The 27912-nt window shown below is 35.4% G+C and overlaps 1 protein-coding gene across 11 annotated transcripts in view; it reads left to right on the top strand.

The window, feature by feature from the left end:
- The first annotated feature begins 9860 nt into the window (after window positions 1-9860).
- The window catches only part of LOC114257684 (polyadenylate-binding protein 2), a 43621-nt gene continuing 25569 nt past the window's right edge, over window positions 9861-27912 (top strand). For 5 of the 11 annotated variants that reach the window (XM_082905641.1, XM_082905629.1, XM_082905619.1 and 2 more), the window contains exons 1-10: window positions 9864-10367; window positions 13658-13755; window positions 13883-14506; window positions 14612-14689; window positions 14824-14913; window positions 15476-15659; window positions 17395-17492; window positions 17608-17991; window positions 18109-18186; window positions 18453-18542. In XM_082905641.1, coding sequence (XP_082761767.1) covers window positions 10205-10367; window positions 13658-13755; window positions 13883-14506; window positions 14612-14689; window positions 14824-14913; window positions 15476-15659; window positions 17395-17492; window positions 17608-17991; window positions 18109-18186; window positions 18453-18542 — 1887 coding nt within the window. In that variant the 5' untranslated portion in view covers window positions 9864-10204. Of the gene's footprint in view, window positions 10368-13657; window positions 13756-13882; window positions 14507-14611; window positions 14690-14823; window positions 14914-15475; window positions 15690-17394; window positions 17493-17607; window positions 17992-18108; window positions 18187-18452; window positions 18543-27912 lie in introns of all 11 variants that reach the window. The other 6 variants (XM_082905638.1, XM_082905634.1, XM_082905605.1 and 3 more) reach the window with 2 other exon arrangements.

Below are 27912 nucleotides of genomic sequence, written 5' to 3'. Positions count from 1 at the left end.
TCTTATTTCGCTCAGAATCCGATATATCGGTTTCTTGAACACCGTGGTTATGGCAGTGCGGATTCTCAACCATCTTTTATTCGGGTCTTCTCCATTATCTCGTCTGCCACGTCCGTTTCTGTTCGGTCGATCTACCGTATTAACCTTTGCTGAAGTTTTCTTTTCTGGTACTGTGGTCGTCCCAGATTTTGCTTTGGCACGTGCGCCATCCTCTTCTACCCTGATGTGCTGATGCACTCTTTCCATCAAGGCTTCCATGGTGAGGGGTGGTGTCATGGTGATCGAGTCCCTTAGTCTGTTCTCGACTGGAAGGCCTCTTTTATACTGTGCAATGGCGAGATTGGTGGGGCAGTCCCCAATCTGATTGAATGTCTCCCAGTAACGACTATTGTAGGATCTTAGGGTCTCTTTATCGCCCATGTCGATGGAGAGCAATTGGTCAATCTCCACCGGGGTTTTAGTGTTCGTTCGGAACCTCGTTACGAACGCCTTTGCCAATTATGCCCAAGAGGCTATGCTGCCCTCTAGAAGTTTCTCGAACCAAGTCAAGCCTAGGACGCCAAGGCTTGATGGGAAGAGTATGCACATTAAGGCCTCATTTCGCCTGTATACAGCCATGACCTGGCGAAAGTGGCTCAAGTGTGAGTAGGGATCCGTCTTCCCTTCATATGTAGTGAATTTGGGCTGAAGGAAGCCTGATGGTAGGGACGCGTTTTCAATCGCCGGAACAAATGGTGAAGTCTGCAGCCTTGCTAGTGCCTTGTCCGTTGGTTCGTAGGCAGGGCGCGGTATTGGCATTCCAACCTCGACGCTTCCATGCGTCCGAGGAGCCAACCGCTGTAAGGCAGAAACTGTGTGTGGATCCCGTGCCCTGGCATCCTCCTTGCATCGTGCTTTTTCTTCGAGCATGGTTCGTAAGTCGGTTGATCTGGGTAACTCCGTTTGTCTAGATCTGGTTTGGTGCGTATGTGAGGGCCAATACGTGCTTCCTTCAGTGTATGATCTTTCAGATCTCGTCCTCTCAGATCTGGAGTGACGAGTTCTGGAAGACCAGGATTGAGTATCGCCTGTCCTGAGGCTTCTGCTCTCTCCTTGCGAGGGTGTGGTATTCCTACTACGATTTTCTGAGTGGCGAGGAGGCGCCTTGTTTTTGCGCCCCTCTCCTGTCGCCACTTCTTTTTTCTTCATCTGGCACTTCAAGGCCTCCATGTCCGCCGCCATCTTCCTTATCAATTCGTCTTGCTCCTTTACGCGGTCCTCCAGAATTTGAGGATCAATCCTCCGCCTTTGCCTGTCAGGACTTTGTGAACGAGAGTGATGGGGGCTGTGAGTCCGTCTCCCCCTAGTATCCCTCCTGGTGTTATGTCGTTGGGACTCCAAGTTCGGCATGGGAGGGATAGAAGGTAATCCCTCACGCCTTGCACCCCCATCTGGAGTTTGCCCGTCGATGGCGGATTGTGGCAATTCTTCAATGTGCGCCATTGTTTTTAAAGAGAAGTTTTAGTCAAGAGGTTTTGTTCTGTCTGTAATTCCTACAGACGGCGCCAATTGTACGGGAAAGAAATAAGCCTTCTCGTATAATCTTGTTGACCAAGTCTACTCTCCTCCGTACGTCGTCGCTTTATCACTTGAAAATACAAACGTGAGCTAGCCGGCGGGTGTGTGCCGGAAACCTCTCCGATGCCTAAGTCAGTAAACTTGACAAATAGACAAAAGCTCTGTATATTCAGAAAACAAAGTTGTGTGTTACCTCTCCAAAGGTGATGTTTGTGAGCTTTTATAAGTTTCGCGTGGCACAATCCTAGTAGGACTTCTACTCCTCCATGCAGAGTCCTCCTAGGATTTAACCTCCTAAAGGATAATACTTATCCTTCAACACCCCTCTCACTGCTTAAACCAAGTGAGATGGTTTTTACCAAGGCCGAACTCCAACATGATCGAAATAAGTATGGCTATGTTGAGCCGCAGAGTAGGCCGAATCCTCCTTAGTTCGGTTCTTCCTTTTTACTGCTCTTACGTCAGCTTCTCATGAACAACCCATGGCATAGTTAGACCGAGCTACCGAGTAGCACGGTTCTGTCCGTCCTATCCATAATACGCCATGACCGGACTAACTTTGAGACCGGCCTAGCTCCAAGTCACTTCCAGACTGGAGTAACTTTATTTCTCTCTTGGGCCAGAGTAATTTTACCTCTCTTGGGCCGGAGTAACTTTCGGCCTTTTCACCCAGCCCTTCGTACTTTGGGCCATAATGACCATTTTATAGCTCGGTCCAATTTTCATCAAAATCACTAATTTTTTTAATTATAGGGTAGGATTTCTTAATTTTTTTAATGAATTTAAATTGTAATAAAACATTAACCATATAAATAAATAAATTAATTAAAGAGTTTTTGATTAGTTGATGGTGGACATGGAGGAAAAATTATTTAGTATTTTTAGACGCTTAGTGGTGGTGTATCTCACTAATTACAATTTATTATGTCTCTTTCTCTTTTTCAATCCACTACAACATTTTCTTAGTTTAGTGACATTTGAAAGTGCCACAAAACTATTCTTCTAATGACATTTTTTGGTCTTGTGGCATTTTGAACAAGTGCCACTTCTATCGGTGCCACGATAGATACGAGTGCCACGGTAGATACTTGCAAGTGCCACTGCACCATCATGGCTGAAAACTTTCAATGACATTTTAATGTCATGGTAGATATTATTTGTGGCACTATCAAGCGCCATTAAAAAAAGAGTTAGTGACACTTGTAAGTGTCATTACACCATCAAGACTAAAACCTTTTAGTGACACTTTAATGCAATGGTAGGCACTATTCGTGACACTATCACGTGTCATTCATGACGATAATTCGTTGTAGAACAATTTGATCCGCTCTTGCAGAGACTCGAACCGCCAACCTTCCGCACCATAAACCTTATACACCACACTCTTTCCACTACACCTCTATAGCACCACATGATTATATATGCAACATATATTATTTATATAGTACATACATCCATATTAATATAAAAGTATATGTATAAACATAATTATTTTATTGAACATAATTTATGTAAAATAAACTATTTATTACCAAAATAAAAAAAAAGACCACTTTTGGTGACTAAAAATATTTTTTAGTCGCCAATTCTATACTTTTGGCTACTAATTATTTTTTAGTTGCTAAAAAACTTAACTTTTGTCGACCAAAATCGGATTTGGTCGCCGAAGATGCACTTTCAGCTACCAAAATTTTGGTCACCAAAAAATTATATTCCCGCCTTAGGATTTTAGTTCTCTCGAGCTAAAAATGACCACTTTTGGCGACTAAACTTATTTTTAGTCGCCAATTGTAGACTTTTGGCTACTAAAATTGTTTAGTCGCCAAAAAACTTTACTTTTGACAACTAATGCTGTTTTGGTCGCTGAAAGCTATACTTTCAGCGACCAAATTTTTTTGGTCAGGAAATTTAGTCGCCGAATATGCTTTTTCCTGTAGTGTATATTGAGTTTAATTCATTTATTTTTAATCATTTACTGCATTTTAAAAATTTAGAAAATATATTGACATTTTTTGTTTTTTCAAAAATGTCATTATAAGCTTGGAAAGTTTTTGGCTTAGTGGCATTTCTCAAAATGCTATAAAATATTTGTTTATGACACTTTTCACCTAAGTGCCCTAAAAAGTAATTTGCACCTACCTAGTGTCCTGCCATTTTTTAAAAAATGCCATTGCAAATATTCATAAAAAGTTTTTGTAGTGACATTTTTGTTGTAGTGAAGTGACACTTTTTTTAATTAAATGCCACTAGAGCCTTGTATGTTTGTGGCTCTATGACATTTTTCTAAAAAATGCCACAAAATATTCTTTTTGTGACATTTTTTAAGAACATGCCACTAGTATGGTGTCACTAAAATATGTTTTTGTTGTAGTGTTGTGACACTTGTTCATTGAAATGTCACTAGAGCCTTTTATGTTTGTTGTTTTGTGGCATTTTTCAAAAACGTGCCACTAAATATCATTTTTGTGGCATTTTCTAAAAATATGCCACTAGTGTAGTGCCACTAAAGTATGTTTTTGTTGTAGTTTTGTGACACTTGTTCATTGAAATGTCACTAGAGCCTTTTATGTTTGTCGTTTTGTGGCATTTTTCAAAAACGTGCCACTAAATATCATTTTTTGTGGCATTTTCTAAAAATATGCCACTAGTATAGTGCCACTAGAGTATGTTTTTGTTGTAGTGATCATTTAATACAAAATTATAAATTTTATCTCATTTATTAATCGTAACACTCTTGAAACACTAGATGATTGGCGATGCTCCAAACAAACCAATAACTTCTTGAGATGGAGTTGGCCCCGCTGGTGACATCTCACTTTTCTATTCGATGTCAAACTCCCGCACACACCAACAACCCAAGAAATTTGCTATTCAAATGCTCCTCTCCACCAACTCCTACTCAAAAAACTTATATTAGGGGTTGCTCAAGTCCATAGGCACCGTTTGGGTGGTGGATTTTTTGTTAGAATAATTAAAAAGTTTAAATATTGAATCATATACATATATTATTTTTTATATTTTTTTATAAAAAACTTAAAAAATCACACCCTCTTAATAAAAAAAAGTAGTAAAAAAATCATTACAAAAATAAAAAAACTAAAATATAATTTTAAAAAATCAAAAAATTCTTATCATTTTCTGTACTTTTTACATGTTTTTTCATAATAAAAAAAAATCTAAAAATCATTCTCAAAACTTTCATCTTTTTACCTCATATATTTTAATTAAAATTTAAAAAAAAATACTAAAAAATTTAAACAAATCATCAACTGTTTAGTCAAATTAAAATTTCAATTAGAGAGCAGGCATCCACTTTTCTTTTCATGCAAACAAACCAACAAAGCGTATTTTATCTTCACCTGTGGTTTTGGAGAATGCTTAGGTGTCGTTTGGTGACACTTACGTTTTTAATTTTCTGTTTATATTTATAAAAATTTAAAAAATTTAAATAAAAATTTATTTGGTAAAATTTTTGATTTATAAATCAGTAATCTCAGTTTATAAATTTGGTCAAAAAATGAAAACACAAAAAATGTATTTCCATTTTGAGTTTTGAATTTTTTTTTTTATCACCCAACATTAGCCACCACCCGCCATCATTTTCCACCACCGTCTTCCGCCACCACCACCAACCACCCAACCTCCACCACCACCTGCCACCACCACTCACCACCCACTTGATACCACCAGCCACCACCCGTCACCACCACCCACCATCCATTCGCCACCACCACCACCACCACCACCACCACCACCACCCACCTGTCATCCAACCGCCATCACCCACCACCTGCCACTAACATTCACCGCCTGCCACCATCCGCCACTTACTTGCCACCACCACTCACCACCCACCTGCCACCACCATTTACCACCACCAGCCACCCACCACCACCAGCAACCTGCCACCCACCCGCCACCACCACCAGCCACCACCACCACCTGCCAACCACCAGCCGCCACCACCCGCCGCCACCACCACCCACCACCACCACCACCACCCGCTTGTTACCACTTACCACCCGCCACCGTCACCCACCCACCCACCACTACCACCACCTGCCACCCACCTGCCACCACCACCCACCACCACCCATTCGCTATCACCTACCACCCGCCACCGTCACCTACCCACCCACCACCACCACCACCCGCTACCTACCCGCTACCACCCGCCATCCGCCACCCACTTGCTACCACTACCTACTACCCGCCGCCGCCACCACCACCACCACCCACTCGCTACCACCCATCACCCGTCACCGTCACCCACCCACCCACCCGCCACCGCCACCACCACCCACCCGCCACTGTCACCCACCCACCCACCCACCACCACCCGCCATCGGCCACTCACCACCCACCACCCGCCACTCACCACCACCCGCCATCCGCCACCACCCACCGTCCGCCACCACCACCTCCCACTCACTACCACCGTCACCCACCCACTCACCCGCCACCACCCACCACCATCAGCTACCCACCACCCACCGTCACCACTTCCCACCATCATCTTCCGCCGCCACTTGCCACCACTTGTCATTTCTCACTCTTTTTTATATTTTTAAATTTTTTTAAACATTTTGTCAATTACCAAACACGTTTGTAGTTTATGTTTTTCTAAAAATAAACAAAAATCAGTTTATAAAATTTTTATAAATATAAATTGAAAACATAAACATTACCAAACACACCAATCAGCTTATTTAATTATTGATGTAGTTGTCCAAAAAAAAAAAAAAAAAATCATTTTGATATTTCTCACACATCATCATAAAGTTTTTTTTTTTAAAAAAAATAATTTTATTTACACACCACTAATACTTTTAATATACACTATTAATAAATTAAATTTATATTTCAATAATATCCTCTAATGAATTGACTATTAAAAACAAACATGAGGTGTATTATACCTAGTTAAAAAATTTATATTTAAAAACACAAAATATTCTTTACACACCATCATTCTTATATGGTTTAGGGTTTTAACATATAAATATGTGTTTGGTTTGTGTTTGTAGAGTAGTTTTTGAGATAAAAAGTACGAAAATTTGTTTGGTTTGCCTTTTTTTAGAAATGATTTTGAAAAATTATTTTAGGGAGAAAGTTTTAAAACAAGTGATTGATTTGATGTGTATGAGAGAGAGTGGTTTTAAAAAGTAGGTAACCAAACAAAATTTTGAGATTTTTTTTTGAAAAATTTTGTTTGGTTTGATTACTCCTGTAAATTTGTTTGTAGAGAATTTTTCCAAAATTTTTTCTGAAAAACAAACCAAACAGGGTATTTTTTTTCATCATTTTCACCATCAATATACATTTATGATATCATTTGTTATCAATTAGTTTACTTTATTCTCTTCTCCATTATACTTATTTTTTTAAATTCAAAACATTATTGTCTTTAAAGATTTTGGGTTTAAAAATATTGAAATCAATTAGTCTTGGAGATTTGCACATCATGGATGACTCTGTGATAGTTGGTTCCGATATAAATATTGAAAACGTTGATTTGAACATTGAAAAGATTATATGTATGACTTAGTTTTTTTTTTAATTTTTTTTTATCTCGTTCGTATGTTGAGAATATGAGTTTGTTCGTCGTGTTTGGATAACCAAAGTTGAATTTTTACATAATGTTCGATTATTTATGTTTGGACAAAACTATTTTGTTCAAATTATTAAGGTTGACCAAATATTAAATGCTCATACATAAAAAATTAGTTGTTTGGAATGATCTAAATAAGTGCATTTTTTGTCTTTTTACGAAAAAATGTGCAAAAAAGTAGAGAGGTGATGTGATGAAAAAAGATAAAAAGATAAAAATATGGATTATATAGGGGATGCCAAACCACCCTATTAATTTTTAAAGTTAGTTTGGTTGAAATAAATTAAACTTTCATTCATTGTTTAGATATAAATTTTTAAACACATTAAGTTTGTTCAACTCTGTATTTATGAATATGACTAATTTGATGAATTTGAAACGAAGACGAGAGTTTAAGACCGACAATGAAGATCAACACGGGCGAAAATAGAGGTTGAATGAAATACACCATCAGTGATTTGAAATGACGAGACGATGAGATAAGAAATGACAAGAATTCAACACTAATTATAGAGATCAACATTAACAAAGATGGAAGTCGAATGAAATCTCCGTCGGCGATAGAAATTAAGACTGGTGAAGATGGTCTCTATTGGTCTATGTTGTGAAGATTGTGAGGTTTTTGTTGTGTGTAGTGGTGAAGATGAAGAGTTTTTGGTGTGTGTAATGATATATATTCAAATAGTTAATGGTGTGTTAATATAGGATTAGAAAAGTTAAGGTGTGAATTAAAATATTTTTCTAACTCTAAAAATTATTTTATATATATGCTAAATAATAGTGTGTACTGAAAGTATTAGTAGCGTGTAAATAAAATCACAAAAAAAAAAAAAAAAAAAGAGAGTCAATTTAAAACAATAAGTTTAAAATCAAAAGGCCAAAATTAACACGTCATTTGTCAACCTATATTTATTGACCCTTTCTCAACTATAAAAAAAATTATACCAACGCCCCAGTGTAAAGGTGATTTTTGAGTGTGAAAGTATATTTCTTTTTTACACTTTCATAATTAAAAGGGTTAAAATATATATGTTCATTCACGTAAGGAATAAGTTGATATTCATTAATAATTAAGAAAATTTTGATATAATTAACCACACAGTTCGAATTTTGATAGAATTGTTTATTTAGACTTAATAATTATATACAATTGAAAGATAAAAAATAAAAATTTAAAATTTACAACATAAAATTGTGAAATTTAGCAAGTCATATTATTTACATAGTACTTTTTATCCAAGAACTAAATAGCCTCTCTTTATTCAATTTTTTAATAAGATCTAATTGAGCATAAGAAGAGACATTGGTGGATACTGCATAGATCAATGGTTTTTTTTTATGTGTTTACATATACCACTAATCTTGAAATTTGAAAAAATAATTGCACTCAACATTTAGACCCCATTATCTTATGGACAAAAAAAATGTTTGAGGGCCACAATTTTTATAGTTCAAATGGCTTGAAATTGTCAAAACGACGCCGTTTTGTTATAAAACGACGTCGTTTGAACCACAAAAATTATGACCATCAACCATTGCTCTATAGACAAATAGAAATAACATGGTATTTTGGTAGGAGGATTGTACGTTTTAGGACACTATTAGAAGTATATATTAGGTTTCAAAAATCCATGAAGCTTTTCAAATGGACCATGTTACACGACACAGAATATTTCAAGTAACTAATTGGTATTTTTCGTTTGTAGGTAAAATCAAAGTTTAATATGAACATTCTTTGAAAAGTTAACGATTCTTTTTTATTCTCTTTATTTTTTTTTACGAAACATCTTATAAAATAAATAGTTTGAATTATTGAAATGAAACTCGTGATGAGTCACATCAATTTGGACACACCCTTTAGTCTAAATTATGAACCGAACGAAAGCTGAATCATATAAATATTACACTTTTTTTTTTCACTTTATCCTTGTAAGTATTACAATTTATCACTTTAACCCTTTAAATTAGTGAATTTGACGATTGATAACTTGATCACAAATAAATATGAAATGTAATGGTAATACCATGTGACGGTATCACCATCCAATAAACAATATTGATTTACGATAATGACTACAACAATGTTAATTTAGTGGGAGATAAGACTTGTTGGGCTTGTTTGGTTTGATTTTGGGAGATGAGTTTGGGAGATAAAAAGTACGAAAAGTTGTTTGGTTTGGTTTTTTTGGAAAGATGTTTTGGAAAATTATTTTGAGAGAGAGTTTTGGAAAAAGTGATTGATTTGATGTGTATGAGAGAGAGATTTGTTTGGAAAACTTGTTTGGTTTACAAGTTTTGGGAAATTTTTTTGAGAAAATTTGTTTGGTTTGAGTTTTTCTGAAAACTCATTTGTAGAGAAATTTTTAGGAAATTCAAACCAAACGAACCCGTTAATTTAGTCATTTATGACTTTTTATTGGCAGGTGACACTGTTACATTTAATAGTTTTTCCTCGCTCACATTGACGACGACGACAACAAAAAAAAACCCTAAAAGTTTTGGGCTGAAATTGAGAAACTCTAAAGCATAAGGACCAAAATAAAATTATTTAATACTTCAGAGGTCCAAATTGTAATTTAGGCGGGTTGACTCCAATGATAAAGAAAAATGTTTGGGACCACTAATTAGTGCTCTTACTAATTAGGTGTGGGTCCCGTCATTAATGATGTGATGTTTTGATCTTAGAGTTGTAGATGTTTTTAGTGGGATGAATCATCGTTAAATTATAAAACGGACCCAGCTGCGGATCATTTCTGAACTGTGGAACTCACCATTCTTCCTCTCCGTTGCGGCGGCGGCGATCTGCTCCTCGTCGGATCTCCGACAATCTACCCCTATCTACTCTTCCCTCTCCTCCCTCTATCCAAAAAAAAAAAAAAAAATTGTTTGTTAATTTCGTGCTTTGTGTGTGTGTGTGTGTTTGATTTTGTTTTCTGATATGGTTTGTGTTCTATAAATTAAAAAGAGGAGAGGGAAGAAAAAATTAAAAAAAAATTGAAAAATTTTGAAAAACAAAAAATTGTTGTTTTGGTAGATATGTGGCTGTATGTCAGTGACCTCGACACGAGTGTGACGGAATCGCAGCTGTATGATCTGTTTAACAAGCAGGGTGAAGTGATCTCTGTTCGAATAGCAAGGGACTTGGTTACTCAGCGATCATTCGGTTACGGCTTTATTTACTACGCAAACCGAGAAAATGGTTAGTGTTCTTTGCTTCACTATTCAATTCCTTTGCTTAAATTGAAGCTTGATAAATTCTTCTGGGTAAGACTTATCTCCAATCCGGAGAATTTCTTTAGTTATAATAATAATTTTTTTTATAATTATTTTGAGATTTTTAGTTATACCTTATTTGTGTTTGGTTATGATTTTTTTAGTTATGACTTAGAGGGCATGTTTGATTGGATGGATTGGAGCATGAGAGTGAGATTATTAATCCGTGGGTCCAATTATCTTATGTTTGTTTTAATATTTTGGTTTAGGATTGTTAATCCAATGGATAATTAATGTAACAAATTTGTAGGATTATTAGTAATGGGATAGGAGGGGGATTATTAATCCAATAGATAATTTATCCTATTAATCCAATTGGACAGTGAATACCACACTAATTTAATAAGATTATTAATACCTCACTATTAGTCTTGTGAATCAAACATGACTAGAAAGTATAGAATTCTTGTGTAATCCTTGGTCAATTTTTTCATCTATTTAATTTTATATTTGAGTAAAAGATTTGATTTGATATTATCTACTCCAATTCTTTCATTAAATTTTTATTAAATGGTTTTTAAAAAAATTTCTGTTATCCCAAATTCTCATTTTTATCAAATTTGATGAAAGAATTATGTCCAAGATTTAATGAATTCTCATTTTGATGAAAAAAAATGCTCTCCTTTGATTTGATTGGAGATGATTTGTGCATTTTTTTTTTTTTTTGGTCAAATTTAAATTTGATGAAAGAAAAGATGAAAGATGTGAGATGCTCTCCAACCCTTTTAGCAATTTTTTCATTAATTTGAATAAAAAATTGATTTTATATGAACTATTCCAATATTTTCATCAATTTTTCTTTTAAATTCCTCTCTTATATCAAATTTCCATTTTCATTAAATTTGATAACCATCTCTAATGTTTCATCTTTTTAAACTTTTATCAAATTCAAATTTGACGAAAGATTTGATGAGTTTTCAATTTGATAGAACAAATGATTCTTGATTTGATGAAATGATTAAAGATGGTTTTTGAATATTTTTTTATTAAATTTAAATTTTTATAAAAAAATGTGAAGAATTGGAGATACTTTGTTTTATATATACATTTATGATTTAGATCTCGTTTGAGTGGTTGATTTTTTTGGCTAAGTGGGTGTTTGGTGTTAGAATTTTTTATTGGTTTTCTTTTATTTTTAATGAATCTTTAAAAAAAGAATTTAAAATTAACAATTTTAACTACTTACTCAATCAGACATCAAAGTTCTTTTAATTTTTTTTTTTAAAAAAAAAGAAGTTACAAATAGTTAAATTTTTGTTTTTATTTTTTATTTTTGTAAAAAATTACTTTTAAATTTATCGGACTTAAAAAGTTAAAAAATATATTAAAAAAATTACTAAAAACAAAAAATGCAAAAAAAAATTGTGATTTTTTTTAGTTGTATGCCAAAAAGTTATAAAATGCTACTAAAAATTTCAAAAAAATTTAAAAACTTCAAGGATTAATTACAAAAAAAAAAAAACCTAAGGTTTTACGTGTTTTAACTTTAAACCTCAGTATTTCAATTTCGACAAATTAAACCCTGTTGTTCCATCCGTGTTTCAATTTGTCTCCTCCGTCCATCTCCATTTGTACAAGGTAATGGAGAGGGTTTAAAGTGAAAAATATGTGAAACTTTAGAATTTATTTTGTAATTAACCCTTTTTAAAACAATGAGTTTACGTGAAATCAAGGTAATAGTTGTAAATTGTAATAAACAAACTTTTTAAAAGAAGCGCGTAAGTCGTGCACCTTGAGCCTAAGCCCAAAGTGCACGTTTCATGCACCTTTATGGGGCTTGTTTTATATCACCTGGCTTCAGATGTTTTGAAGCGCACTGACTGCCCCTTGATGAGCCTTGGGCCTAGGGGCATGCCTAGGCTCGCCTTTAATAACATTGCTCAAGCTTATTTCTAAATATAATTTGGCATCCCACTGATTTTTAATCCTACCACCAAATGAAAATTGGATTGTGATTCTTGCTAAAATTTTGACTACATATTGCCTGTTTAAGCCAAAATCATCACGTCTCCACTAGGTTCAATTACTGGTGTTCGTTGAAGGTTACTTCGTATTGTTGTACAAGTAACTATAAAGTGACTTATCAGTTGTAGGAAGAATGACATTTGTTTGATGTAATGAAAATTTTGTAATGTAGGAGATAGAGGCGACCATTTTAGTAAAGTAACTGTTGGATGATCTCTTAAAAATGTTCTACTGTTGTTTACTGCTTTACGTGATTACGAAAAGTTGGGTTTCTCTAAAATTTAAATCTGAACTTGAGAGGCTCATGGAGCTCACAATAGATCCCATTTTGATGATTTGAACCGTTTATTTTGTAGGCCCGTCAATGTATATCATCCCATGGAAAAAAAGTACGGAAGCCTGAAATGGAACCCTACTATGTAGATACTACTATGTTTTTGATTTCCATCCATAAATCTTGGGGTGTCTGTGACCATAAGAAATAGTAGCCTGAAACTAAAGTAGTACTGAACGTTAGGGAAGACAAAGTAATACCACCTGAGCAAACCAACCTGAGGGACTTGACTCATCAAAACAAAGCTTATAACATTCATCCCAACACTCTCAAAGGTCAAGGTCGTCCAAAATATTAAAATCTTACTAGAACTTCCAATATGTTTTGACAAGAAAATGCTCCAATACTGTGCAATAGCAGCAGATTTTCAAGATATTACTTAAGCCATTTGGCCCATCTAATCAACATTGTGAACTATATTGTTCTTAACTGTGAAACAAACTAATTCTAGTACACTTTAAGAGCAACAAATTAACTTACAAGCCAAACAACAACGAAGATGAATTACTAATGGTGCTTCTCTTTCCCCATACAGTAGTTATCTGGGATCATACTGTTGAATATAGAAATTAGAATATATAGAATTTTTTTATTTTTAGTATTATGTATATAATTTGTGATTGTGTCAATCACTGATTTAGTATTGTTTCCTTATTTATATCGTTTCCTATAATGTATCATGAATCTATTATATATATATGGCCTCCACCTCATTCATGGGTAAAGCCAAATAATTCTTTTCATACAACACATTGTCAAGATAAGATATTTCTTTGTTTTTCTTCTTAAAATCTCTTGTGCTCCATGTGAGCTTTTGCACATGGGGACCATGTTTCTTTTCATTATTGAACTGGAAATGGTAATATTTTTTCACTGAACTAACATTTGGCCTGAACTTTTGTCTATGTTGGTGACAGCTAGGAGGGCATTTGAGCTACTGAACCTTCATGTTCTGAATGGAAAGCCCCTTAGGATAGCATATTCTCCTGGCGGGGTTGGAAAATTTTTTATTAAGGTATTGTAGTTTTTCTTTTTCTTTTTTTTTTCTTTCCTTCTTTGGTTGTTATCTGATTTGAGAACTCTGTTTCGGGATTTTAGTTTGTTTTGTTTGCTGAGCAAGTTTTTATATTTTTTCTTGGCAGAATTTGGACAAGGCTATTGGCCACCATGAACTATATCACGTGTTTTCTGAAGTTGGAGATATTCTCTCTTGTAAGATAGCAAAAGATGACTCTGGTCAGTCAAAAGGCTACGGGTTTGTGCTATATGATAGTGAGGAAGGTCGCCAAAGCGCTATTGAGAAGCTTAATGGTATTGTGTTGAATGGTAAGCCAGTATATGTGGAACCCTTCTGTCATAAGAACGAAAGAGAAATGCTTTTGGAGAAGGCAAAAGGCACCAATCTCTATGTGAGAAATTTATCGACATCAATAACTGAAGAAGATCTGAAGAAAATATTTGGTGAATTTGGAACAATCTCTAGTGCTGCGGTGATGAAGGATGCTGATGGAAATTCTAAGTGCTTCGGTTTTGTCAACTTTGAGAGTGCAGATGATGTTGCTCGAGCTGTTGAGTCTCTTAATGGACAAAACATTGATAATAATAATGAGTGGTATGTTGCGATAGCCCAAAAAAAATCTGACAGGGAACTTGAATTGAAACTTCAATTTGAGAACAAGCTATACATTAAAAATTTAGATGATTGCGTTGGTGATGATAAGCTTAAGGAATTGTTCTCTCCATTTGGTATCATAACTTCATGCAAGGTTTGTACCGTCTATATATTATATTGGTAAACACCTATGTGGTTGGCTCTGTTAATTTATTGGTTGGGAGTTTACCAAAATTTTATTGTTTTGATATATGAACAGGTTATGCGAGGCTCTAATGGAATAAGTAGGGAATCAGCATTTGTTGCATTTTCTACTTCCGAAGAGGCATCTAGAGCAGTAAGTTGATGTCTTCTGGCACTACAAAAGCTTCATCATAAAATAACTACTACTACTTGTTCTTTTTTTAATCTTTGTTTTTCTTTTGTTTTTTTGTTTTTTTTTTGTTTTATATTATTTTTTTGGGGGAGTAGCTATTGGAGATGAATGACAAGATTGTTTTTGGGAAACCTCTTTATGTTGCTCATGCACAACGAAAAGAAGATAGAAGAGCAAGATGGAAGGTACATTTAACCCCTACCAAAATAATAATAATAATAATAATAATAATAATAATAATAATAATAATGAAATGATTGCAGGTACATTTAGGAGGTGTTGTTTTTAGCTTCCAACCAACTGTAGAGGAACTCTGAAGTGACATAAATACCCCAAATTATGGATGTCAACACATAGGGTGTGCTTGAAACTTGAGGAAAGAAAGAGAAAGGAAAGGAAAATTATTAACAGAAATTATATTGTAGACAACATGCCCCAACTATATAACACAGCTCCAAATCATATTTTCAGTGTGGAGTTCAAAGCTGCCCTCCTAACTCACATTTGTTGTCTCTCTCCACCTCTATCTACTGTTCTCTTGCCTCTCACTATCAATCCATCCATGAAAAAGGGAAAAAAAAAAATTCAATTTCTGGAGTGTTTTTTTTTTCCCTGATTTCGTGTTGCTGTGTCCTTTTATGTTTTCTAGGGTTTGGTTCCTATAAATAACAAGAGAGGGGAAAAAATACAAAATATGAAAATTTTTGAAAAAGAATTTTTTTAAGGGTTTTGGTTAATATTGCACAGGTTCAAGTCCACCCTGAGGCTGTGAATGTTGGTGGAAACCAGTCTATGAGGACATCGCTGTATGTCAGTGACCTTGAGCTGAATGTGACTGCTTTGCAGCTATTTGATCTGTTTAACCAGCTGGGTCAGGTGGTATCTGTTCAAGTATGTGGGGATTTCACTACTCAGCGATCGCACGGTTACAGTTATGTTAATTATTCAAACCCTGAAGCTGGTTCGTTCTTTGCTTGAATATTCAATTCATTTGCTTGATATTTGGTGTTTCTTCAAATACATTAGTATAATCTAAATGTTTGTTTTATATATGCATTTAATGTGTAGCTTTATAAAGCATGGTACTTTTTGGTGAATTGCTGGTGTTTGTTGAGGGAGATTTGTATTGTTGTACAAGTAACTGTAACTGACTAACCAGTTGTGTTGTAGGAAGAAATACATTTATTTGATGTAATGCAAAATCCATAATGTAGGAGATAGAGGTGACCATTTTACTAAACTAAATATTGAATGATCTATTAAAAGTGGTCAGGTGTCATTTCCTGCTTTACATTAAGAAAATTTCAACTACTAGCCTAATAACATGCTTCTTGCTTTTTCAACAGACCTTGGCCATTTGAATAGTGTCTTTTTTTTTTTTCTTTTTCTTTTTCTTTTTTTTCTATAAGCTGCCTGAATAGGTACTGTGGAAAACGTAAGTAACTAAATGCCGATGACAAGACTGCAGTATGAATTCAAAACAGTTAGAGAAAAATGTGGAATAGGTATAGCCCTCTTTTGGTACGTTTTTAATCTATATTTACTTATCAGGGGAAAAAGGAAATGGATTTACTTATAAACAATTCAAGCACGAGGACCAGGAGAAACTTTAATGAATTACTCTTATGTTTTTGACTTTTGATAATCTTCTCATGCGAACTCCTGATCTTTTTTACCTCTTGATACTTGCCCTTAAAAGCAAGGAAATAAAGTGCATGTAGTAAATGGTACTTTTGTAGCATCGTCTAGAAAAGATTGTTAGGTTATATTAATGTAGGATCTTTACTTTCAGAACCAGTAGAACGTCTAGACAGTTTAAAGGATGATAGTGTGCGGTTAAAGAATATAGGGAAGAAGAATGGGAGAGGGATGCCTAGGCAATCACACATGGGTTCTAAGGTACTCACACTTAAAGGAAGATGCATCACACACAAAAAAAAAGGCTTTATGATACAAGATCTAGGATAAGCAGTGTTGGCAATTTCCATATGACGAAACTTGAGTAATGGAAATGTGTTGTAATGGGGCTTGGTAGACTAGATAGAGTGCTGAGAATGTTCAAGTTGAAGATGAGATTAAAAAATGCAGATATCGCTCCATTACCCTCACAAATATTTTTACATTTCACGTAGAATACTTTCTTAGGATAATTGTGTTTTCAAAGTGCACCAATTTTGGTATTTTTACATTAGATGAGTATTACATTGGTCTAAGGATTTTTTTCTAGCAAAATTGGTGATTATGCGCATTTCCAAAGTCAAGGGATTGTTATGCAATTGATCCCTAGAAAGAAATTGGTAAGTGATCGATCAACACGGTGCATGCAAGGTGCATGAGAGAATAATGTTGAATGAAACATGTACTGGCATGATAAATTTTCATTTGAATTGCTCGAAATTGGTTGTTTGGTTGTGGTAACATGAACAACGATTCCCTTCCTTCTTGTGAACCACATGAGCACTATGTAGATACTTTATATTTGATTCCATCCATAAATCTTGGGGTGTCAGAAGGTGAACTGTCAAAGGTGCTTCTCTTTCCCAATACAATATTCATCTGGGATCATACAACATAATGTCAGCATAATATATTTTTTTGTTTTTTCTTCTTAAATACTATTGTGCTGCATGTGAGCTTATGCACACTTTAATCTATGTTGGTGACAGCTGGGAGGGCATTGGAGGTGTTTAACTTGTATCCTCTGAATGGAAAACCAATTAGGATAAGATATTCTCATCGTGGGGCTGGAAACATTGTTGTTAAGGTATTGCTACTTTTGCTTTTTCCTTCTTTTGGTTATTATCTGATTTGAGTACTCTTTCAGGATTTAAATTTGTTTTGTGTGCTTGCTGAGCAAGTTTCATTTTTTTTCTTGGCAGAATTTGGATGAGGCTATTGACCACGGAGCACTACATGATGTGTTTTCTTCATTTGGAAATATTCTCTCTTGTAAGGTAGCAACAGACGACTCTGGTCAGTCAAAAGGCTATGGGTTCGTGCTGTATGATAGCGAGGAAGCTGCACAAAAAGCTGTTGAGAAGTTTAACGGTATGGTGTTGAATGATAAGAAAATATGTGTGGGGCCCTTTCGTAAGAAGCATGAAAGGGAAATGGCCTCGGAGAAGGAAAAACTGACCAATGTGGTGGAGGGAGTAGACAAATCTCAACGGCTAAACCTGTACATTAAACATTTAGATGATAGCATTGGCGATGATAAGCTTAAGGAATTGTTCTCCCCATTTGGTACCATAACTGCATACAAGGTTTGTACCGTCTATAATATATATATATATTGGTGTTCGAAAGTATCTATGTAGTTGTCTCTGTTAGTATATTGGCTGAGAGTTTGCTGAAATTTTATTGTTTTGATATATGAACAGGTTTTGCGAGACGCTAATGGAATAAGTAGGAAATCAGGATTTGTTGCATTTTCTACTCCCGAAGAAGCGTCTACAGCTGTGAGTTGATGTCTTCTGCAACTACAAAAATCTTTTATCATAGAATAGCTACTAGTATTATTATTTATTATTTTTTTCATTTATGAAAACTTCATCATATCATAGAAAATTACTTTTTTATTCTTTGTTTTTCTTTTGTTATGTTTATTTTTATTCTGAGGACTACTGCTATTGTTTTGCATTTTCAACAATATATATTTATATGCCATGGTATAATTGTTACTTTTTTTATTATTTATATTATATTTTTATTTTGAGGGGGATAGCTGGTGGAGATGAATGGCAAGATGGTTGTCAGCAAACCTCTTTATGTTGCTTATGCAGAACGAAAGGAAGATAGAAGAGTGAGATTGCAGGTACATTTAACCCCTACCAAATCATTCTAAGCTTTGTCTCCCACTCAAGTGAAGTTGACTACACAAATATTTATTTTATTTTTTGCTATTTGGTTTTATCAAGGGCTATTTGCTCACTTAAATTAAACAAATGCCTAGCTTTTTTTAACTACCGCATCTCATACTAGTTTAGGTCTTCTCCTCCACCCAACATTTCCATGTATAGTGATCGTATCACTCTTTCTTAGTGTTGCATTTATAGGTCTTCATTATACATGATCAAATGATCTTGGAAATACTATTATTATTTTCATGTGCATGTTTATTTGACAATAGAATTTTGTAAGAAAAATATAATTTTAATTGTTTATTTGCCAAGGAAAATAATTGTGAGATAGTTTTTAATTTGGATATATATTTTACCAATTTCATGTGAAGTAAAGAATGTCCCCCCCCCCCCTCCCCTCCTTCCCTTTTGTACAGGGCCCATGTATATAGCAGTCCCAATATACTATTCAAATATTTATATATTCAAGCACGCGCGCGCACGCGCACACACACACATATATATATATTGTATACAATAGATATATGTATACGTATATTTATTGCAATGCATAAGAACTTTCTTCATCTACAAATCAATATTTACATAAGAAAAAAAAATGATGAGAGAAAACTTAGTGCTGCATTTGTCTAGAGTAGGATCTGCTTTGGATATATAGAAGAAGGATAGGTGGGATGAAACTATGGGAAGGAAGGAATAAAGCTTCCTTGATGAAATGGCCGAAATATTTCCTTTTCCTAAGAGACCGAAATGTAACTCTAGTAGAATAACGAAATTCCAATGTTTTCGCTGAAAGAAAGCAACACTCATTGAAACAGAACAAATCATAGCCAAACAATAAGGCTGTGTTTGGTTTGTAATTCAAACCGTGATTCCACACTAATAATCAACCCTCTGTTTGCTTACAGTTTTCAAATCATGATTCCAAACCAATTTCAAAACACATTTTGAAAACATGTTTGGTAAACCAGTGAGTTTTTTAATTTTTGGTCTGTCCGGTCGTCCGCTCGGATATTCGCTTAGACAGTTTTTGAATTTTTACCCGGAAGTCCGGAACAGTTTTTTTATTTTATTTTATTTTTTTTAGCAATTGGCACCTGTTATTTGGGGGAAAAATATTATATTTGGTTTTGATATTTTTTAAATATAGAAAATATTTTTTTTGAGACCAAAATGACAAATTATTTGGACATTTATTTAAAATTAACAAAAAAAAAAAATTGAAATAAAAATTAATTTGTCACAGTAATTTTTAAAAAATAAAAAAAATTATAATATATTTTTTAATATTTTAAATAAAAATATATTTTCGGAATTTTTTTAATTTTTTAAATAAAAAAATAATTTTTGTCAATAATTTTTTTTTGAATTGAATTTTAAAAAGAATTTGGTTATGAGTTTCGAATAAAATTTTCAATAGAATTTTAAGTTGTGTGTTTGGTTATTAGTTATAAGTTTTTGAATTAAGTTTTGAAAACTCTTTTCAAAACTCATAATCAAATAACTTTTCACAAATTCAGCACTCATTTCAAAAATTCAACACTTAATTCAAATCATAATTCAAAACTCTTTTCAAAACTCATAGCCAAACAAATTTTCTCTTTTCAAATTATAATTCAAAAACTCACAAACTCAAAATATAGCTCCACACTCAAATCATAATTCTAAACACAAACCAAGTGCTACCTAAGTTACTTCAACATGAATTTGGAATCTCACAAATGTTGTCAGAAAATTGCAAAAGGCCTTATTGTACTATATTAATGATTATTATTATTATATTACTATTTTCAGAAGATGTTATCATAGAAATACTATTATTATTTCTATCTTTGCAAGTTTTTTTCCCCCTTAGTTGTTGGAATCTCACTCACGTATAGAATTATGTACACATATATTTGATAGTAATTTAATTTAGTTGACAGTACATAACAATTTATGGATTGTAGCAACATTACTTTTTGATTTAACATTTATTCTTTTATGGGAATCAGGGAATGAATGTAAATATATAAATATGTTTAATTAAAATATAAATGTATTTAATTAACCATTGATTTAATGGTAAAAGCTTGGCCTAATAACCTTGAGATTATGAGTTCAAGTCTTGGATCAACCACTTTATGCACTATGCCAAAAGTTAGGTGTATACCTAATCTTTTCCCTTCCAAACACACATTAATGTGTATTAATTAGGCGTTATTTTTTTTATTAGGCTTTTTTAAATTAGGTAAGTTTTAGTTTGTGTTTCTAAATATATTTGCATGTATTTTTAATTTTTTGTCTCATTCGAAACTTTTATGAAATGTTTCTATTTCCATGAGAGCCAAAAGAACACACCAAAATGGAAATTTGATCCTTGATGGGAACTTGGGAAGTTTTTATTTTTATTTTTTATGTAAGATTTTGTTGAGAATCCCACAAAAGCTTGTGATTTTCTTAAGATACATTTTGTAGGAAAACTTTATCCTAATGGGAAAGTGAAAAATGTGGATCCCACAATTTTCTTGTTAACAGAACATTGTTATTTTTACAGGAAAATTAAAATTTCTCATACTGTTGTTTGCATTACTTTGCTGACATTTGAACGGGGCGTATGTGTTTTTTTCAGCTTCCAACCAATTATGTAGCCGCCCAGCGTGCAGATCCAGTTCAATATGATCAGAATGATAATGAAATTATGAATTCTGAAGATGATACAAACTCTATTCAGAATGAAGCTCACAATCGGCAGGAAACACTTTTGTTCTTTGAAGAACAACCATCAGTTTTTAAAGAAACTCTTGACCAGGCCAGCGCTCGCTACACAGCTTTTCAGCAGCGACAAACGGAACGTGGTGAAATGGTGCCAAGACCACAACCGGAATCCGAATCTGAATCATCACAACCACAATCTCGCCGGTCTAGAAAGAAGAAAGGCAAAAAGCAGGACCGAATTTGCCGAACTTGTTACCCCATGAGTGAGTATGAAGAACTTGATAATGTTCAATTTATCAGACTACTACCACAGGCAACCAGACCCACTCGAGCAACTGATGGAGCTGTTGGTTATGATTTAACATCAATAGCCATGTATATAATCCCAGCTCAAGGAAGAATGCTAATCTCCACCGGCATAGCCATGGAAATACCTTACGGACTTTATGGAAGACTTGCCCCTAGATCTGGACTTGCTCTAATACATGGAATAGATGTTGGAGCAGGAGTCATTGACCCTGACTACAGAGGGGAAGTTAAAGTACTCCTTTTTAATCATAATCAGGAGGAATTCATAGTCCGTGCTGGAGACAGAATCGCTCAGATCATTTTTGTAAAATTCATATACCGTTGAATTTAATGGTTTGAATTCTAAATCAAAGGCAAATAAAAAGTTGAAGGGTGGAAAAATGTACATAGGGGATAATTGGTTCTTCCAAGGCACGAATCCTGCCTTCAAGGGATTCTACGAATTCTCTATGCTTACAAGTACCTCGAAGCTGAGTGCAATAGTGGTCCACTGTCAATTCAGACTCGACAATCAGTAAATCTTCTGGAAGGACTTGAAGAGGAAGACGACTTGACAGTGGACCACTATTATGATCCTTCAACTGAATGGATATTTCATTCCACTAAAGTCAATCCTTCTTTGAAATACTGCTGGAGCATTCTTCAATCCGAATGGCATGACCAACCATTCGTATAATCCAAGGGGTGTCCAGAATGCTGTCCATTCAATTGAATCACCAAATCGCAGGCTGAAATTTCCGCCAGGTAAATTGCGAGATACAGCAGTAGTTGGCTGTTGAGGGTGTACACGTCTGGCTGGTGGACACATGATCCAATTTCTTCCTCGTAGGACATCAGTAGGAACTGGTCTTCAGAAGATCTCTCTACACGCAATCCTGGACACAGGAGCAACAACTTGCGTCGTAGACTCTGAATCAGTCCCAGCTGATGCCTTGGGCAAACCCGAACAGCTTTACAGTAACTCCTCAAAATTCAGCAGCTCAAATTGGAGGCCATTGCTAGAGCTGCCACCAACGACAATCAGTACGGAGATAAGCTACCCGAAGTTCAGCAGCTCAAATTGGAGGCCATTGCTAGAGCTGCCACCAACAACAATCAGTACGGAGATAAGCTACCCGAAGTTCATCAACAAACATGCGAACTAAAGGAGATCGACAATGAATTATTCGATGTCGTCATGCTGATGAGGTTATTCCGTTACTGATAAGATCTGAGCGATTCTGTCTCCAGCACGAACTATGAATTCCTCCTGATTATGATTAAAAAGGAGTACTTTAACTTCCCCTCTGTAGTCAGGGTCAATGACTCCTGCTCCAACATCTATTCCATGTATTAGAGCAAGTCCAGATCTAGGGGCAAGTCTTCCATAAAGTCCGTAAGGTATTTCCATGGCTATGCCGGTGGAGATTAGCATTCTTCCTTGAGCTGGGATTATATACATGGCTATTGATGTTAAATCATAACCAACAGCTCCATCAGTTGCTCGAGTGGGTCTGGTTGCCTGTGGTAGTAGTCTGATAAATTGAACATTATCAAGTTCTTCATACTCACTCATGGGGTAACAAGTTCGGCAAATTCGGTCCTGCTTTTTGCCTTTCTGCATCGAATTGAACAAGGAAATCTTGCGGTCCTAGTTCTTAGGGACACAAGATGGACAGGAGATCAAGCTAATATGGACGCAATGGCGAATGAGATACGCTGATGAATACGCTAATCTGATTGCCATAGGCGATGGGAATGAAGGTACACAGAATATCACGTCTGGCTGGTGGACGTATGATCCAATTTCTTACATGCTCCAAGAAGATAAATATTATTGGCTTGGAAAGGAAGGAGGATACAGGGCACAAATTAAAGTCACATCGGAAATCTACCATTGTCAGCATGAATGGGACCAACAGAACCCATTACCAGAAGATAGAAGATGTCGTCATGCTGATGAGGTTATTCCGTTACTGATAAGATCAAAGTCTTAGTCCCCATTAGTTGCTCCAGGACGAGCTTGACAAACTCAGGCTTAAAAATTCATAATGGCCTCAACCTCAAGAACTCGGACGGTAACTTTACCACGAGTGACCAACCAGCCTCGACCAACAACAGCAACACCTGGAGCACCGCTGTTTGAAGATCAAATCAGAGAATACCGGCAAGACCAACGAAGGATGGTTCAGTTTCAGCAAGGATGATTCTTTCTTCTCTTCGCAGCAATGGATAAGTTCTTCTATTTGCTGTAGGCCGACTAGAACCTCCATATGTTCTTCAAAGAACAAAAGTGTTTCCTGCCGATTGTGAGCTTCATTCTGAATAGAGTTTGTATCATCTTCAGAATTCATAATTTCATTATCATTCTGATCATATTGAACTCCTTCAGGTTGACTTTACTGGAGAGACAGACACGATCATAGATGACAGCAATATTATGAGCTAGTTCTTTAGTACTGGGTTTTTCAGTATGGGCTAAATCAAGATAGCTTAGGCGTGATGTATCTGATTTTTCATACCATTCCTTTATATTCTGTTCCCAAATATTTGTCATAATTTATTATTGATTCGGATAAGATTATACATATTAGTCTGGGTGTTCGTTTATTACTGGTCTGAGAAGGAAAATACAGAAGTCTTATCCAATAAAACTACCAAGGTCTTTAATGATTTTCTTAGGTATTATGGAACTCACCTTTTTGAAGGGCTTACTGCGGCCTCCTGCCTGTTGCCTTCTTACGTCTTTTGTTCTTCAAATACCACAAGACAAATTATTAAACCTTAAGATAGCCATAGATAAAGTTTTAGCATTAATTCCTTCCTTTGCCCTGGCAATAAATTAACACTTTTGCCTTGATATGCATAAGATTACCTTTCGCAATAATTCATTAGATACAAACTTTGGAAATTAAATATATCAGTTTGGAATAAAATATCATACCATCAGAGGCCTTTGCTATCCTGAATGAGAATTAGTTAGCCATAAACAAAACTAGCTCTGATACCAAATGGAGGATCGTAGAAAATCTCAACTAAACAGGATAAGTAAAATAAGAACTATATAGAAATTTTACAGACCTGAATAAGCTAAGATTACAAGCTGGAGCTACAAGCGGAAGACTGATTTACTCACTCTATCTCAAGTATACAAGTGTAGTTGTTCTAACTTCTCTTGATGCTTGAGTTTCTAAACTTCGACTCTATTTATAGACCCATAAAAGATAAGCTTAATAAAGGTAGGGGATACGTGCCGAGTGCTCATTGGGCCTCATCGTCGTACTATCGCAAACCTTATCAAGAATCTTATCATTACAGGACTGAATAATGTAAAACACACTATACGACAAACTAATATTCCAACAGCTTTTCTCAGTGGTTAGCTGAGTAGTGATTGAAGTGAAATATTATTACATTATTTGACAGACACTGGGACAAACACTGGGACCCACCACGTCCTTCCTATTCTTCAAGCATTATTGACCAGCATTATTGACAGACACTGTTGATCAATAATGGGGACTAAGACTTTGATCTACATGCTCCAAGAAGATAAATATTATTGGCTTGGAAAGGAAGGAGGATACAGGGCACAAATTAAAGTCACATCGGAAATCTACCATTGTCAGCATGAATGGGACCAACAGAACCCATTACCAGAAGATAGAAGACCGGAGTGCACAACATGCAAAAGAGATCTAACTTCATATTCAAAGGCTTTCTGTAACAAATGCAATGCCTTGACATGTGCATTATGTGCCAAGCCTTACTTTAATTTCACATCATTCATCACTCGAAAGACTCCAATTCCTTATGCTGGAAATTTGTGTTAATGCATATAATAAGATAGTGGCATATGATAGTGGTGTTGGTGGTAGATAGTGGCATGTATAGAATATGATAGTGGTGTTGGTGGTAGATAGTGGCATGTATAGAATATGATAGTGGTGTTGGTGGTAGATAGTGGCATGTATATAATATGATAGTGGTAGATAGTGGTAATATATAATATGTAAGTGGCATATAATGGGTTATAATGATGTTTGTAATATCTCCTATATAAGGAGTGTCATTTGGTCTTGTAAAATAAGAAGTTTTGAATATAACAGAAATATATTCCTTCTTCCTCATATTTTCGGAGTTCTTCTTCCTCATATTTTCTAAGTTGGTATCAGAGCTACAAAAACCACAGCAGCCCTAAAACCGTCATAGCCATGTCGGAAGTCACGTCCGAAACCACTTCAACCCCTGCCGCTGCCATTCCGTTGAAAACATCAAACTCTCACTCTGTCCAAATCACCACCATCCGCGTAAATGGTGATAATTTTCTCCGCTGGTCACAATCTGTCCGGATGTATATCCGTGGGCAAGGAAAGATCGGTTACATCACTGGTGACAAGAAGGCTCCTGCTATTAATGATCCGCTGTTCGACAGTTGGGACGCTGAAAACTCCATGGTTATGACATGGTTGGTCAATTCCATGGAGGAGGATATAAGCTCTAATTACATGTGCTATCCTACTGCACAAGAATTGTGGGATAATGTTAGTCAGATGTATTCTGACCTAGGAAATCAATCTCAAGTTTTCGAATTAACTTTGAAGTTGGGAGAGATTCGTCAAGGAGATGATTCCGTCACCAAATATTTCAATTCGTTGAAAAGGTTGTGGCAGGATCTTGACATCTTCAACACATACGAATGGAAATCGGTTGACGACTGCAACCACCACAAGAAAACTGTGGAAGACAGCCGTATTTACAAGTTTCTTGCCGGCCTCAACATTGAGTTCGATGAAGTGCGAGGAAGAATTATTGGCAGACCTCCTCTCCCATCCATTGGCGAAGTATTTGCCGAAGTCAGAAGGGAAGAGAGCCGAAGGAGCGTCATGCTTAAGAAAAAAGGTACTGGTGAATCAATTGAAATTTCTGCTTTAATTAGCGATGCTGCGGCCAACAAGGCTGCAAATTACCAGCGCAGGTTTGATGATAAGCCACGGGTCTGGTGTGATTTTTGCAACAAGCCTCGCCATACACGTGAAACGTGTTGGAAGATCCATGGCAAACCTGTCAACTGGAAAAGCAGCAAACAAGGAGAGAAGAATCGTGGCTTTCCTACCGCTAATGAAGCCGATTCAGGTCCCTTCAACAAAGAGCAGATTGATCAACTCTTAAAGCTGATAAAATCCAACTCCTCATCCGGTACTCCTAGTGTTTTGTTGGCACAAACAGGTAGAAATCCTAAAGCCTTCTCTTGCCTAAACTTCTCTCCGTAGATCATAGATTCCGGTGCCTCCGATCACATGACTAGTTTTTCCCATTTATTTAGTACCTATTTCCCTTGTTCCGGTCATGACAAAATCAGAATAGCCGATGGTAGTTTTTCACCTATTGCAGGAAAAGGATTTATTAAACTAACTGAGAAAATTAATCTCAATGCTGTTCTTCACGTCCCCAACTTAGCCTGTAACCTTTTGTCTGTCAGTAAACTATCTAAGGATTCTAATTGTCGTGTTACATTTTTTGAATCCCATTGTGAATTTCAGGACCAGAACTCGGGGATGATGATTGGGCGTGCTAGGATGCTTGAAGGTCTTTACTACTTTGATGAAGTACCTGTTAGTAATAAAAAAGCTCAGAGCTTTAATAGTACTAGTTCAATCTCTGTTCGAGAAAAAATAATGCTATGGCACTATAGGCTAGGACATCCTAGTTTTCTTTATCTGAAACATTTATTTCCAGAATTATTTAAAGGGATTGATTGTTCTTCTTTTCATTGTGAAAGTTGCATTTTTGCAAAATTTCATCGCTCTACTTATTTGCCAAAACCTTACCAGGCTTCCAAACCTTTTTATTTGATTCATAGTGATGTTTGGGGCCCTTCTAAAATCACTACTCTTTCTGGTAAAAGATGGTTTGTTACATTTATTGATGACCATACCCGCTTATGTTGGATTTATTTGATGAATAAAAAATCTGACGTGAAAAATTTATTCACAAATTTTTACAATATGATTGAAAACCAATTTCAAACCAAAATTGGTATTTTACATTCTGATAATGGAACAGAATATTTCAATGAGCAGTTGGGTGAGTTTTTGGAAAAAAAGGGAATTTTTCATCAATCTACATGTCGGGATACCCCTCAACAAAATGGCATTGCAGAACGAAAAAATAAACATCTACTTGAAGTAGCACGTGCTATAATGTTTTACATGCATGTTCCTAAATATTTATGGGGTGAAGCAATTTTAACAGCCTCTTATTTGATAAACAGGATGCCTACAAAGGTGTTAACATACAAAACGCCTTTCGATTGTCTCAAAACTTTTTTTCCTGACA

The sequence above is a fragment of the Camellia sinensis genome, chromosome 2, assembly GCF_055761805.1.
Source record: "Camellia sinensis isolate YWXY chromosome 2, ASM5576180v1, whole genome shotgun sequence".
In the NCBI taxonomy this organism is placed as follows: Eukaryota; Viridiplantae; Streptophyta; class Magnoliopsida; order Ericales; family Theaceae; genus Camellia; species Camellia sinensis.
The sequence above is the reverse complement of the archived record's forward strand: the minus strand, read 5'-3'. Positions and strand labels throughout refer to the sequence as shown.